At 37.8% G+C, this 15,576-nt stretch overlaps 1 protein-coding gene across 3 annotated transcripts in view; it reads right to left on the bottom strand.

Moving 5' to 3' along the window:
- The window catches only part of LOC113406828 (cyclin-dependent kinase 8), a 177,847-nt gene that overhangs the window by 41,468 nt on the left and 120,803 nt on the right, over positions 1–15,576 (bottom strand). For 2 of the 3 annotated variants that reach the window (XM_026653597.2, XM_026653598.2), the window contains exons 5-6: positions 3,646–3,703; positions 650–781 (exon numbers count right to left, since the gene is read on the bottom strand). In XM_026653597.2, the coding sequence (XP_026509382.1) occupies positions 650–781; positions 3,646–3,703 (190 nt within the window). The remainder of the gene's footprint in view (positions 1–649; positions 782–3,645; positions 3,704–15,576) is intronic. The other variant, XM_026653599.1, reaches the window with a different exon arrangement.

The raw sequence follows: 15,576 nt of genomic DNA, 5'->3' as shown, positions 1-15,576 counted from the left end.
TGCTAATAACTTATCTTTAACTGCACTGAGTTAAACCTTCTGGGTGGCAACCCTCCCATTGAAAAGCAGGTTTAAACTAGTCTCATTTTTCACAAGAAAATACAAAGGTTTCTTCGGGGAAAAAGAAAACAAAAAATAGTAAATGAATGGTGTGTCACAGCCACATCAATCTTGACAGCTGCAGCATAGTTTCAGTGCAGCTAATACTGTCTCCAGTCTATACATTTCATAAACTGAAATATTGCTTTATGTATTTGTTAAAGTCTAAGTAGTAAAAACCCAAAGTAATAAAACTAAAGTACTCTGTTCCCTGCTGTCATTTTCTGGATTTTGACAATTTTAAGAGGTGTGTCAATATTTCATTCTATTGCAAGTAGTAATATTCTTTTTGAAATTTCTAGTGATAAGAAACTATATAAAATTATACATCAAGGACATCTGAGTTTATTATGTTTACTAGTCAGGAAAGAGTTTTAAGAATAGTATTTAAACTAAATAAAATGTCAGTGATTAATGTTTCTTCAAGTAATTCAATGGTGTACTTTTCCACCTGTGTTTTCTCCCATACTTGTATTCACATGCCAACATTTCAGTAATTCAAGTATATTTTGCCTAAGTAACACATTAATAAATTAATAATTTTACTTACCAATAGCTTTGGTATAATGCCTTGCTCCAAGAAGTAATTCTGGAGCTCGATACCAGAATGTTACAACTACTGGATCCAAGTCTGCTAAAGGCTTCAGAGGTGAATTAAATAATCTGGCAAAGCCCATATCAGCTGCAAAATTTAAAAAAAAATGCTTTAAAAAGTTAAGGAAACTTCACATTGATCAAATGAAATGATTGAGCTCATTTGTTAGATCTACCAAAATTGTGCTAAAAAGCAAACACACTGTAGTAAATATGAATCCTGATAGTCTAACTTTACCATTTCCTTATAGTTTATGTTGCAATTATTCAGCATCATCACCTATGAAGTATATCATTATAAATCATTACTAAAGCAAGCCATTTAGAATCAAGAATTTACCACTGTTCTGAAAAAAGCATGTCAACTCATGTAGCTCTCAGAACACTGGGTAAGTCCTTATTGGCCAGCCAGGGAGTCAGTTTTCTGCCTGGTGGAATATTCTATTATCACAGGGCTGTTTGTTCAGGAAACATTAAAGGGGGGAAAATGGGTGAAATAGTAATTCTGTAAAGGTTAGAATGATTTATAATACATACATGTATGACACAAGAACTACCTATGAAAAGCTGGTTGCAACTGAAGCAGGGTTTCCTTCACGCCCCAAACAAGAGGTGATTCCAATCATGAGGGTATCTTCTTCCCTGAAAGCCTCCTCTCAATTTAAATTGGTCACAAAGTATCACCAGTACCAAGATGAAACCATTTAAGCTATGCTTTTAAAATGTCTTCCATTTTGGGGAAATTTCCCTTTACTAATAAAACATTAAGAAAAATATTCTGTCTAAACTGCTTGTTGGGATTTGTAATCTACAGTTTCTCACAGAGCTATCTGAACTGACCAGAATTTAGATGGTACAGGACAAGATGGACAAAGGATTGAGAAGTGGGTATTCCCACTAAATCAGGTTTTCGAAGTCCCAAACACCGAAGAATTTGGTATGGTGGAATGGGAGCCTATATATACTGAGTAGGACTGGGGAGGAGTGTGAGGCCTATAGCAGTTTTGAGAGAGAAGGGGTTAAACCCATGCCACATGTAATAACTCAGCTACTGAGGAAAACTTGCAGAGTAAATACTCATATCTAATTTTGCTCCACAATCTAAAGTAACTATTTGCCTCTATGTGCCTCCCTACTTTAAATTATTTTATTGCATTTAAAAAGAGACATTTTATAATTTTCTATATTAAAAATCAAGATAACCCATGATATGAAGAATTCATAGATATGTATGAAAAAAACGTGGAAAAATACCCAGTAAAAAGTGGAGTCAAAATAGCATAAAAAGCCTATAAAGCTTATTTTATGTTAAATATACCAGTTATGTGTTTTTTTAAAAAGTATTAATACTAGAAGAGTGGAAGCCCTTGGTATGGGGAATACGTATGCATTCTTTTCCTACTGTTGCAAAAACATGTTAAAAATTGCAATTTTTTCAAACTGATAACACACCTAGAAATAAAGGCTTTTCTACTGTTGGGACTGGATGGCTCAGAGGACTGGTGGGCGGATGCAGAATCTTTCACCTGTCCATCAGCAATGTCTGACCAAATTTAGTAGAAATCTCAAGTTATTACCAAATGACTTGCGAAATAAGTTGGTGGTCTGTGAGCAAATACTAATGGATAATTGTCTACATCTCAAAAATCACCAACACAATTGACACAATGTGCCTGGAGACTGACCTACACGCTCACTCTTGGAAGTGCATGCTCCATGAAGATTAAGGTAATGGGAAGAAATGTTCACTTCTGCTGTCCATGCTGTTTTGCAGATAGAAGACCTTGGTCTTTATCGTCAATCTTACACCTCTAAAGGGTGCTAAAATTTTAAAGGGTGGGATTTTCTGACGTGCTCAGCGCTGATCTAATTCTACTCCTACTGAAGTCAACTCCCATTGACCTCAATGGGAGCAGAGTTAGGGCAGTGCCGAACACCTCAGGAAAATTCCACCCTTGATTAGCCAATTAGTGATTAACAGTTGGTGTTTCAGATAAACAAAAACACCAAAGAATACAGAGTGACACTGTGGAAGAATCATCTCATAAAAGAAAAAGTCAGAGGGAAGTGAAAAACAATCTGTTTAAAAAAAAATTCTGCCAAACAGGACTGCCTGACTATATTAGTATAACAAAAGAGGGTGTGCATTAGAAGGCTATTGGTGCATCAATGATGAACTAGTGCATGCCACGGTGTGGCTCATTACTGTTAGACTATGGTTAGATTATTTTTAGTTACTTTTTAAAATAGACTTTATAGAACGATTTGGAGATTCTGCAAATTATCCTTTCACTGAGAAAAGTGGTTCACACCGGAAGATAAAATAGTGGGAAAGTTTCAGTTTCTTCCCCCCACCCTACTTCCCCCTCACCATTTTGAATATATTTAGTGTTAGTTCTTACCAAATGTCTCTCTCTTAATCAACATTTTCTGCACTTTTTAAAGACTCCTTTTGCTTCCTGTGTCTCCCAGAAATCTGGCTACCCTTTCAAGGGCAGTTCGTAAATCAACAGTCACTCTCACTTTTATTATAAAATTTAATATTCGGAATAGTGAACAGTTCCCTATTTAGATTTTATAATACGGAGCAAGTTAGTGTTTTGGCACTTTGGTGGTAAAAATAGGTCATTTAAAATCTCACTTATTTTCCTTCACTCTTCCAAGCTGACCGTTATCTTTGTCCCATATTAATCCCCCTCCCAGCACGCACCCATATAATATAATGGCATAGGGATTTTTTCCCCCTTCTCATTGATGAGGCTGTAGCTGTGCACCATTGGGAATTGGTGCATAGGTATGATATCAAAAAGCCAGTCACTCAAAATAGCTTTTGATAAAGTTTCCAGACACATACTAATATTATTTTAAGTAACTATCTTAAGTGATGCAACTGCACCTTCAGAACATTCTAACTTAAATGCTACACTGGGACTTATCAAAGATATAACATACCAATTTTTACTCTTCCTCGCTCAGGACCTTCACCCATAACTAAAATATTAGCAGGTTTCTGTGGAAAAAAAATAAATATACAATACATATACCAAGATAAACCTAAATAACATTTGTCTCTGAAACAATACATTAGCTTTGTTTCACCAGTTTTAAACCAAATGCAGCATGATAACGTCATAGATGTTTACTTTGTGATAAAGCTGTGGAAGTATCCAAAACACAGGCTTTCCTTTGCTACCTCTGCCTCTAAGGTTTTCCCTCACAATCTCTTTTTTCCAGGGCTTTTTAAATTATGTTCCCCAGACTAACTGCCATTGTGGTGTCTTTCTTCTACCCGCAACAGCAAGCAAGCAAGCAAGCAAGAGCCTTCAAGACTTCCAGCAACATCACTCTATGAACTGGTCAGCTCACCAGGGTGCACATCTGGTACTTCACTGCCTGTTCCCCATCCCACTTAAAAAACAACAACAAAGAACCCGGGTGTAAGATGTCATCTCTGCAACATATGTTTGGCCAAGGGTCATTAGGCACATCTTCAGACATACATTTTACATTAACAAGAAAAATTTCAAGATACAGGTTGAATATCAGTCACTATATAAATATATATTCCACAGAAAATCTACATAACCCATCTAAATTTACTATCCCAGATTGATATGGTACACTAATTCAGCCAGCTTTAAGACTTAAAATAAAAGCATATCCTTAAAACTATTGCTAAATGCTTCTCCCACTGCTATAATGGCTACCAAATATTAAGAAGTAGGACTCTTCTCTTCCTTTTCTCTATACTAAGGAAATGAATTAAAACATTATACTACAAAAGTAGCGTAGTCGAGCGTAAACTCAGGTACACTGAGTTTACCCACTTCTAATTTGGGAAATAGAGAGTTAAGTTTAGGTTAGTTTACTCACTGTTGTTTTTTTTACACCACTGATAGCAGACTTATAGGGACATCTACACTTCACTCTCCTTCTGGTGGCATGTAGAGTACATACTCTGCACACAGCCCTTGCATGGGTATAAACAGCAGTGTAGGTGATGAGGAACTGCTTAGGTGAGTAAAGAGACACCTGAACAAAGTGGGTATGAACCCTACATGCTCAAGCAGTGCTATCCCATCTAGACTGCTATTTTTAACAAGGAAAGACTCCAGCAGCTCTACACAGCCAAGTCCCTTCCACAGCCTTTCACTGATGTGTGTAGCTACACACCACACTGTAGAGGCAGCCTGCTATTCACTATGGTGTGTAGTTACACATACCCTATATGCTGCCACCAGTGGCGTGAAGTTAGATTACTCCCTGGGGAATTCTGCACCACTGCGCACGCACAGAATTCATGTCCCCCATAGATATTTTTTTCTCCACAGAGCTGGAACTGCAGTTACATTTTTTGCCCACCAGGGGCTGCTGTGACAACAGAAAAGAGAACAGCCAGCTCACAGAGAGGATGCATCCCTCACAGAAGGGCCAGATGGAGGCGGCACGGGACAGACAGAGAGGGGCACACGGGGCTACTGGGGGTCACAGACCGGGGTTCAGAAGGGCTAGTGGGGGGGGGACAGACTGGGGTGCGGGCTCAAGTGCTCAAGGGGGGGGGGGGGGCAGGGCAATGGGGGGGGGGGGGAGGAGGGGCTGCAAGGACACGCTGGGACAGGGGCAGATGTGTCTTACTGAATGCAAAAGGCTAGGAGTCTGCCACGGTCTGCATAGGGGAGGGTCCCAAACTTAAACAATTCCCCTGCCCCCAAAAAACCTGTTCCATTCTTCTCCCACCCACAACCAACAACCCTCCAGGTTCACTCGCAGGCTCCTTCCCAATAATTGCTTCCCTCACCCTGAGCTCCTCCGTTACCTCTGACTCCCCCAAGTCTTGCAGTGCTCCTGAAGGGTGCTGGGAAATACATTTCCGTATTGTAGTTTAAATGAACTATTACTAGAGCTGTCAATTAATTCCCCCAGGAGTACTAGATGTAGCCACAGAATTCGGCTGCTGATCATTATGACCCTTCAATTCTTAATCGTGGTAGTTTTTCCCCGTCTCTGCCACCATTTTCTCAGGTCTTCATACGAACAATGTGTTTTATAAACTAGTCTCTGCCTTGCAATCAGATGGGCACAGATTCCTCAAATGCTAACATTTTTTGTGGGTGAATGAAAGCTGCATTAAAATAAAAAACACGTTACATGATTTGAGAAAAATCCCCAAAACGTAAAGACTTAATGAGGTCCCTTAATAGTGGGTGATTTTATATAAGCACTTATACTGATTACTTAGCCAAAAGGTGGTAAATATTACAGTTAGAGCTCTCGCTTTGAATTTCCTGATTTAAGCCACTGCAAAGAGGACAATTATTAGTTATTTTGCTACTTTTCCCCCCCACCTACACCAAAAAGGAAATCTTAGCTGTATAAGAATTAATATGGTTGTTCCCAATAGCTCTGAAGAAGGGACTACAGTTTATCACATAAACATGCTTTTAGGCACATTTTAAAATTTTCATTATTGAGAATATTGGAGCCATCACACTATTGTGTAAAAACATATTTATGATTTTTAAATGAATTTTTTAGCATCTCAAAATATTAGGATAATATAAAATAAGGCACATTAAAAATATAAGTACCTCAAGGCAATTTATTTGCATGATTAATAATTATTTCCTATAAAAGGCTCCAACAAGGCTTTATTAGTGTAACTGCATAGTAATCATGCATGCAAGGTATCAGCATACTGCAGGAATGAGTGATTACATCTTTTTTTCTGTGGACAAGTTAAAAAAGAAGAGGTTCTTTGAGGAGTGTAATAAAGCTGTAAATTTTCAATAAGGTGAGGTATGTTCCATTACCTTTTAACAGCAAGAGAAACTTTTACACTATAAATCACCTAGTGCTGTACTAGTATAATAATATGCAGAAAAACTTGTATAAGGAGAAGGTATGTGGGTTACATTACTGCAATGTGTAAGTACCTCAAAAAGGAGTATTAAACACAGCTGATTTTTTTCCCCCCCAAACTATAGTCCTGGAACTTTAAAATCATCCCATCATGCATTTCTGTGGATCATTGATCAGAGCTTGTGTGTTAAGACTGGGTAAGCGTAAAGCCATGTCTGCACCTGAAAGTTTTGCTGTCAGAAGTTCTGTCTGCACACTTCTATCACCATAGCTATTTCAGTGGAGTGCATTTATATTTGGTTGCCTTTGCCATGTAGCATGTCCTTACACCATCAGGTTGTATCAGCAGAAGATATGTGACACTGTAGGAAGGCATCCTGATGTCCTCTATGCCACCATCTGGCACATTACCTTGTAAGAAATGTTTGTACTGTATTGTGAGATATCATCACTCCTATCAGGGAACTGTACAAGTTTGGGATCAAATTCCCATAAATCTCTCGGTTCACTACTCTTTCATGCCATTTTCCATCTCATCACATGAATGCACAGATCACTGCAGTTCTCTTGTCCATTTAAAGGGCAGGACAAATCATTCTTGTGCAAAATCGTAACAGCCAGACATATAGCAGGGATATACTGAGAATGAGTGGATGATAGACAACAAATGAAGCTGACCAACTGCTGCAGGAAATCACGGAGAAACCGTACATGGTGGAGCAGCAGTTTTGGGTCTGTACAACAAGAACCAAGTGGTGAGATTACATCACAATGCAAATTTGGGAACATCAGTAGTGGCTTTAGAACTTTCGGATGCAGACGGGTACTTTTCTAGAGTTGTGTGCCAAATTCACCCCAGCCATGCAGTGCACAGACACCAAGATGAAAGCTGCTTTTACAATGGAGAAATGGGTGTCAATCACCACCTGTAAACTTGCAACCCCAGATTGTTACCAAACAGACTGCCCACCAATTGATATTGGAGAGTTTATGGTAGGGGCCCTCCATCATCCAGGTGTGCAAGACAGTTAAATTCGCAGGACTGAATACCAAGGATTGCAGGGAGTGGATACTGGTAGATCTCTGGTCTTCATCTTCCACATCTAAATTTGACCATATCTCCAGAATATTAAGGAGCATCCAATCACAGCTGAATAGTTAATGTTGAATTCAGTTTTGCATTAAAGCTAGGATTTAGCCACTTTGTTATGTATAAAGAATACAGCATCTATCTTTCCCAAAGTTTTAACACTTAGTGAGTATAATATGATTTTTTTTTCAGAATTTACGAGTACATTAATAAGTCTGAGTGAATGATTTTAGAATGGATCACTTAAGAAATTGAACACCAGATGTCAGACCATTTTCCCCTTCCCCCACCCACCTACAAATAATCCCAGGTAAAGTATTTGCACAAAAACTGGCAAAGAGGTGAAACTTCAGTAAATTTGGTACAATGGGCAGTTTTTAATATAATTTTAAGATTATGGTTAATTTTTCAATTTAATGATCAATTTTTCCATAGTTCTTCACAAGTGAAAGTTTCTCCTTCAGCAAAAGGTAAAGATAGGCCTTCAGAGAAACTCATAAGGAATTACCCCTCTTTCAAAATGACTACCATCTTCCGTTGTTCTCAATGGAACTCAGACCACGAACTGCCTTTAAGTAAAGATGGCCACTGCCTCCATTCAGTAACTGCTCATAATGCTCATCTCTGCCACCTGGTACACAAGGGGCATCCTCTCCAATGACCATTTTATTTCCCCCTGATTGGGAACAATGTGAAGTAGTTGCCATCTTTCAGCCTGCAGCTTCAGTCCCATTGAGAACAATGGCAGATGGACACTCAAAAAGGGCAATTCTTTGTGGATTTCTTTGAAGGATTTCTTTTCTCTGCTGACAGAGAAACTTTCAGTCATGAGGAACAGAAAAACACCATTAATCCTAAATATTTATTTTCATAAACTCCCCATTGCACCTGATCTACTAAACACAGAGGGCAAGGGGAAGAGAACCGGTTTGTAAATGCAGGCACATGGGAGTGTGAAGGAGTGGAGAGATGAACTGGTGTTTGTTTGCATATGTGTAATGGAATGTGGAGGAGGGAAAAGTTAGCAGACACAAGGGAAAATATGAATGTTTTAATTATTCCACAAACAAACATTAAATATCCAGGAAAATTCAGAACTACGGTTACACTTAAAAAGATATCCGAATGTATTAGGTATGGAAATGCACAATTAAGACACCCAAAAGAATCTAATGTCTTTAAAAATCAGTTTAACCTAATCTGGGCCCACCAGCATTAATACGCTATCACAATTGTATGGTTATTGTATGACATCTCTACATAGCTGATATAAGGTTGTTTGGGTGCCTGAACTGAGGATTTCCATGAGGGTAGATTGATTTAAATCAAATGTGGGTTTTTTTGCTCAGAAGAAGGATATGTTATATCTATATGCATTTATTTAAGCAATTATGTAGCTTAACATACTTATATTCAGATTCCTAATTTTTACTTTATGTTATAAGATAGTTAATGACATCTCTTATTTACTAGATTATGATTATTTTTTACTAGCAATTTGTGTCAAACTGCATTTGGATGGAGATTGGAATTCAATTAAAATGCACAAATACTTTTCAAAATGATTTATTAAATAAAACTACCTTAAATGTGCTGGATACATAAAATTTCCTTTTCAAAATATGATTTGCATTTAAAGGTAACTAATTAATTAAACAAAAGTATTATCTGTAATTAGTGAATTGACCTGATTGTTTATGGTCACAGTGTCCTTCAAGATTTTAAAGTAGATGATCTCATTCTCTTGGACCTCATTTTTATTCAGAATCTGGTAAAAGGAAAAACAAGCTTTCCTACTTTTTTGACTCCCAGTTGATTTTTCAACTTTGAATGAACTAGTCATTGAGCTGAACTAATTAAATTGAAATGAAGAAAATATTCTTTGCCCCTGCAGAAGAGGCTACTGCTGTCAAAAGCTGGTTAAGCACTTCAACAAACTCCAGTTCCAGGAACTTAACCAGTGACATCCACTATTACAGCGGTTTGGCCATCTTTAAAAGTCCAGAAATAAACAAGTATTGCTTGATTTTTTTTTATTTAAATTTAAATGATTAATAGACTATAGTAAGTTTAGGCCTTAACAATGGTTGTCCATAATTTTAAAATAGGTGTATTTTGAAAAAGAAAATTATATTTAATTTAAAAACAACAATCCACTTTATTTTATTTAAAAATATTTTACCTATTTTGATTTCTATATGTTAATGTGTTTGGATTTAACAATAACTTTAACTTTGAATTTTCCTGGGTCTATAATGCTTGTTTTTGGGATAGTTAAAACATCCCTGGGATGTTTTTGCTCTCAATTAGTGTTATATACTTTCAGCCTTTTTGTCTGAGTATATACATGTAAGCAGGGTCTGAATGAGCTCTCCTCTGACATCTGGTGATGAGCTGGGGGAAAAGACTTCAGGGACAGACCATGTTTGCCTAGACATGCCTACTCTCCTAGACACGCAACAGGATGGAGCTACTTTGCCAAAATGCTCTCGTTTGGCTGGTGTTGGGTTACAAATCACTTTAAATATTGAATGCAAAGGTGATGAAATATTGTTATCCTTATTGTATAAGTAAAGGGCAGCAGAACTGCACTTACCTTGCCTTGATTGAGGGAATCACCCTAAACTGAACCTTACTCACTAAGCAGGGAGGGATACCAAATCCCAGTGAAAGAGAGGGAGTGTGGACAGGTGTTTCTACCTGCTGGTGTGGACACTGCCTAAAAAGAGGCAGACACCATTTGACCTTTCCCTCTCCAGTGTTTAAAGACAAAGCTAATTAAACTCAATTGAGAATCACTGTTTCTGTCCAGGTGATTACCAGGGCTGAATCATTGATAAGCAGGCCTAAGGGCTACACCTTAGACCTGGTGTAGGGACAGTGGTGAAAGGAAAGACAGTGCAGAGGCTATACTGGCAGTGAGCTTCCCTGCTACCCAGTGAAATCACTAAAGACCTGGGTTAAGCAGTGGAACCTCAGAACGTGCCAGTGCAGAAGCAGCCGTGAGCTCCAACAGCAGCAGAGTAAAGCAATGGCAGCAAGCGACCAGCAGCAATACAGAAAAGCAGCGGAGGCAGCACCAAACAGCCAGCTGCAGAGTTGCACAGCAACCACAGTGTCATTGCTCAACATGTTCCCCACCTTTCTGGGGTGGGAGGTGAACCCCTGTGAATATACCTCTGAACTCTGGGTCTTCGCTAATCAAGGAGAACCAACTGAGTGGGGTGCAGTGAATGGGGGAAAGGGGAGTGATGTGTTAAATGGACATTTATTCATTGGACTTTCCCACCACAAGTGGGAAACTGAGGCAAAGGACACTGCCCAAAGCACTGTGGGGTCAGGTTTTGCTTATGAATGTGGTTGTGTTTTCTCAAACTAATTCTTGGCTCCCTTTCCCTTTTATTAAAAGTTCTCCTTTGTTATACACAGACTCAATGATTGCAAGGCTGAAATATTGGCTCTTAGAAGAGCCTAGTGATGGTGGTTAATTTTCCTAGATTACTGGGTGGGGGCTTGAGTTGGTTCTGTTTTGTATTGTTAAGAGGAACCCCTAGATACCAAACCCAGAGATTATTTTAAAAAAATGTTTACCTGCTTGTGTATGAAGTTATTTATAAATTAAATCAAATCATATTTTTAGACATCATGGTTATGGTTAAAAGGTTAGTTATAAAGAAAGCTTTTACTCCTTATACCATGATTTGAAAAATGTACTCACCACTGATTACTGGGAAGATTTTCCTGATGAGTAATGTTAACATTTTGTCATAATTATTTTTAGTAAAGTCATGGATGGTCGCGGGCAATAAGCAAAAATTCACGGAAGCCGGTAACCTGCCTGTGACTTTTACTAAAAATGATGGGGGAAAGGAGGGCAACTGAAGCCTGAGCCCCACAGGGGGGATGAGAGCTCAAGCCCTGTTGTGGGGGGAAGAGGGGAACGCTCCAGCTCCTGCTGCCCACGGGAGCTGGTGGCTCTGGCACTGCAGGGGTCCTATTTAAAACAAGGATTGTTAAAACAATCTTTAAAATCTATCAAAACCAAAATACTAAGTCATTATCCAAGTATATAACAAGCTAAGTTTGTTAATGTTTTCAAAGTATTTTGATTTCAGGAAAGAAAGGAGGCGCAAGAATGTCACATCTCTGCCATTCAGGACAGCTTTCTGCTAGTTAACATCAGCCTATTGCATCTCTGCTTCAGCCAGACGGAAGCTTTTGGCTTCATTCTTACATTTTTATGCTCTGAACACAGTCCTATAGCTTCTTTGCGCTACTGTCACTCACTTACTGACAACTTGGGGCAATATAAAGTATTAAAACTAGGGCTTCCTGTCACTTTGATCTGGGCTGGATTACAGTTGAAAGGAAATAGGTCAAAACATGAATACACTAGGTAATTAAAACATTTCAGGCCTGGGGAAAAAAAAATGAAATCAAGACCTAAGATAGAAAAATTGCTTTTCTACATTAAATATATGTAAGGAGGCAAGGAATTGATTTCAATAAGCATAAATACATTTTTATATTATCAGTTTCAAGGAAAAGACTACCATCATATAATTGTAGGGGAGACCTCCATATTTATGCAAAAATAATTAATAAAATTATTGTAACTTATTAGGTTGTTGCAAACTTGTTTTTCACCTTTGCTGAATGTTAAGATGTAGCTACAAGTATGTTATAGCCAGTATATTTGGAAATAATACACGTCTAACTAGGTATGTTACAAAATATTAAAGCTAATCAAAGAAATTCTAGGTTTCTGCTTCTATCTCCCAAGGCATGCAAACATCAAGATGACAAACCATGTATAACATTCATGTTTTAGGAAGAGGTCTGTCTGTGAAAGGAATGCAGGGTGTGTTATCAGAGCAATAAATCTAGGTAAAGGGCTCTACCAATTCCCACCCTCTTGCAAGAAAACCTGCTTTCGTTCTTAAAAACTTTAGAGGAAAATGTGTACTTGGAAATGTTTATTTCTTAAATGCTGAAGTGGCAAAAAACTTTGTGAACTGGAGACTTGCAAATATGTTATCTAAATGCAAAGCTCCTAATATCATTGCTATGTAAGTGGTAAAATGTACCTATGTGGAATGTAACAACTTTGCTAAACTATCATAAGAAGCCATTTAAATATGGAAACATTCATATTAATGGGAAATTAATCAACAACTTACATAAGAACACCCACACTGGGTCCATTTAACTCAGTATCTTGTCTTCGGACAATGGGCAGCACCAGATGCTTCAGAGGGTATGTCTATACTTCAGTTAGACACCCGCGGCTGGCCCATGCCTGGGGTTCAGGCTAAGGGGCTGTTTAACTGCAATGTAGACATTCAAGCTCTAGCTGCAGCGTGAATTTTGGGACCCTCCCACCTCACAGGGCAGAGTAGGGCAATTTTTCAAGTACTCCATCCCATGTCATCCAGTCCCAGCTTATAGCAGTCAGAGGTTTAGAGACACCCAGCGCATGGGGTTGCATCCCTGGCCATCTCAGCTAATAGCCATTGACGGACCTGTCCTCCAGGAATTCACCTAATTCTTTTCTGAACCCAGTTTTACTTTTAGCCTTTAGAGCATCCCCTGGCAATGAGTTCCACAAGTTGACTGTGTGTTATGTGAAGTACTTTCTTGTTTTACTTATAAACCTGGTGCCCTATTAATTTCATTGGGTGACCAATGAAACTTAAGCTAAAGACTTCCTAAAAGTTATTTAATTTTAAAAGAAAGTGTTTTGAAAATTTTAATATAAAAACAGGAATGTTTGGACTTTTTGTAAACAGAATTTCATTTCCTGTCAAACTGTAATAAGATGGAACGAATGTCTCAGAGAATGTACTGAATAAAAACTTTAAAAACTAGTTTTAACTCTCTTGCTTTCCTGCCACAAGGGCAAAGGCAATTAAATAAGTGTTGCATATTAATTAATAAATTACATATTCATAAGATGAAGAGGCTCCTAAGGACTACCTACGAAGCCATGGAGCCAATGAAAGAGCAACTCACTTGAATCTAAACAAGTCCGAAAGAGCTGTTTTTTCCCTAGAATTTCATGAAAATAGGAAGGAGAAGATATTAAAGACTCTGATACCCTTTTGCCCCTCTATTCCCACACCTACTCTGTTTAGACAGCAGTCACTCCACAACTCATCCTCTCCATCTTTACAGAAAAGCTGTCATAGATAAGAAGAAATGAACTCTTCTCTGTTTTTCTTGAGTCAAGAAAAGCCACCCCAAAAAGTTCAACATGGATTGGCAAGAGAACATTAAGATAATGCCAAGATATTAAACTCTTGTAATGATTTTATTGGGATATGAAAATGCTGTTGTAACACAAATTACTAAACATTTTTCCAGTTAATCACCAGATGGTTAAACCATATATTCCGGGAGAGGAGATGGGCTAACCACTGGCAAACAGAGTCACTTATTTGGAACTTAACTGGATTTAAGATTCTTAATGTTCAAATTTAAGATAGCTCCTGAAATGGCTTCTTCTAATTAACTAGTTTAAATATTTTCCTTGATTTCATAGGATTTAGATAAGATTGCTTACTTTGACTAATTATAAACTGTTTAAGCTATTAATAACTAGACAGGCTTCACTTGCCATTATTTTGCCCCTGTGATTAAACAGTGGGAGCCACTCCTGAGTTGGCAGTAAGAGAAACAATAAACAAGAGCTGGCCTACCATTTCTAAATATTTTGAGGGTATTTTTTAAAATAAAATGACGTGGCATCCAACAATTTAAAAATTACCCCCTTTGATCCCGCACAATAGTGTCAGAAATTATATGGTTAATAAATTAACTTTTAAACAAAAAAGTTGGAGCAGTATGAAATGAACAGGGGCAAAAGTTCTAGATCTAGTTAATACATTTCAAATTTAAAAGTACGGGAATAGAAGATCTTCAAAAGTTCTAAAAATATGATGAAAATTAAATTTATTACATCTGAAAAGTGATTGTTAAATTCAATAGTTGATAAACATTTTGGAGTGAATCTTGAAACATACAACAGCTTGGAGTTTTTCACTGTAGTGACTACATATGTAGACAAATACAGCATCTAAAAAGATACAAGCTTTTTAAATGCAACAATTTGGGCTTCTAGTCTTGCTCAAAAATATTTTCTGCACATTTTGCTATAGATGACCTTCCCGATTTTTCTAGACCTTGGTTCAGAGGAAGCTAATCCTTACTACTGTGGACATGCTAGAATGTGGACAGAATGTTAAAGAGGAAAAGAGAAGGCTGTAGTTTTAGTAGTCACTGCATGATTAAACTATAACTCTATACAGAAAATAAGGAGGTAGTCCAGGTAGCCTAGACACTGTTTGGAGATCATTTATAGACCTTTTGGCAAGATTTCAAGGGTCAATGATTCCAAGGTCCAAAACCCAATCATTGTACCCTTTTCCACCAATAGGACTCAAGAACATCTGCCTTGATGCAGACTGCACCCAACAGAACTACCCTCTTTAATGTCTATAAATCATATAAAAATATAGTAATCGCCATATTGAATCAGACCAACTGCCCATGTAATTTAGTACCTGGACTCTGCCAGTGGCCAGTACCAGAGGCTTCAGATGCAGGTGCAAGAAACTCAAATGGAATAGCCAGCCTAAAAAGGAAGTTTCTTCCTAACTCTGGGCAGTTGGTGGTTGGCTTGGTTTATGCCCTGAAGCAGAAGGGCTTATTATCCCTTCTATATTTATCATTTTACTTAATGAAACTTTGGCTATTTATTATCCATTAAAATAACTAACATTAGCTTTGAATGCCAGATTTCTGGACTTACTGGTTTTTGTGACAGTGATTTCCACAAAAGAGTCTAACATTTTCTTTTACCAACTTTAAATTTGTTACCACTCAGTTTCATCAACTACTCTTGTATTACAAACAAGGGAAAATAGGACTGCCCA

Source organism: Terrapene carolina, unplaced genomic scaffold, assembly GCF_002925995.2.
Source record: "Terrapene carolina triunguis isolate 2854851 unplaced genomic scaffold, T_m_triunguis-2.0 Scaffold141, whole genome shotgun sequence".
NCBI lineage: Eukaryota > Metazoa > Chordata > Testudines > Emydidae > Terrapene > Terrapene triunguis.
Note: the sequence above shows the minus strand (reverse complement) of the source record. Positions and strands in the feature narration are given on the sequence as shown.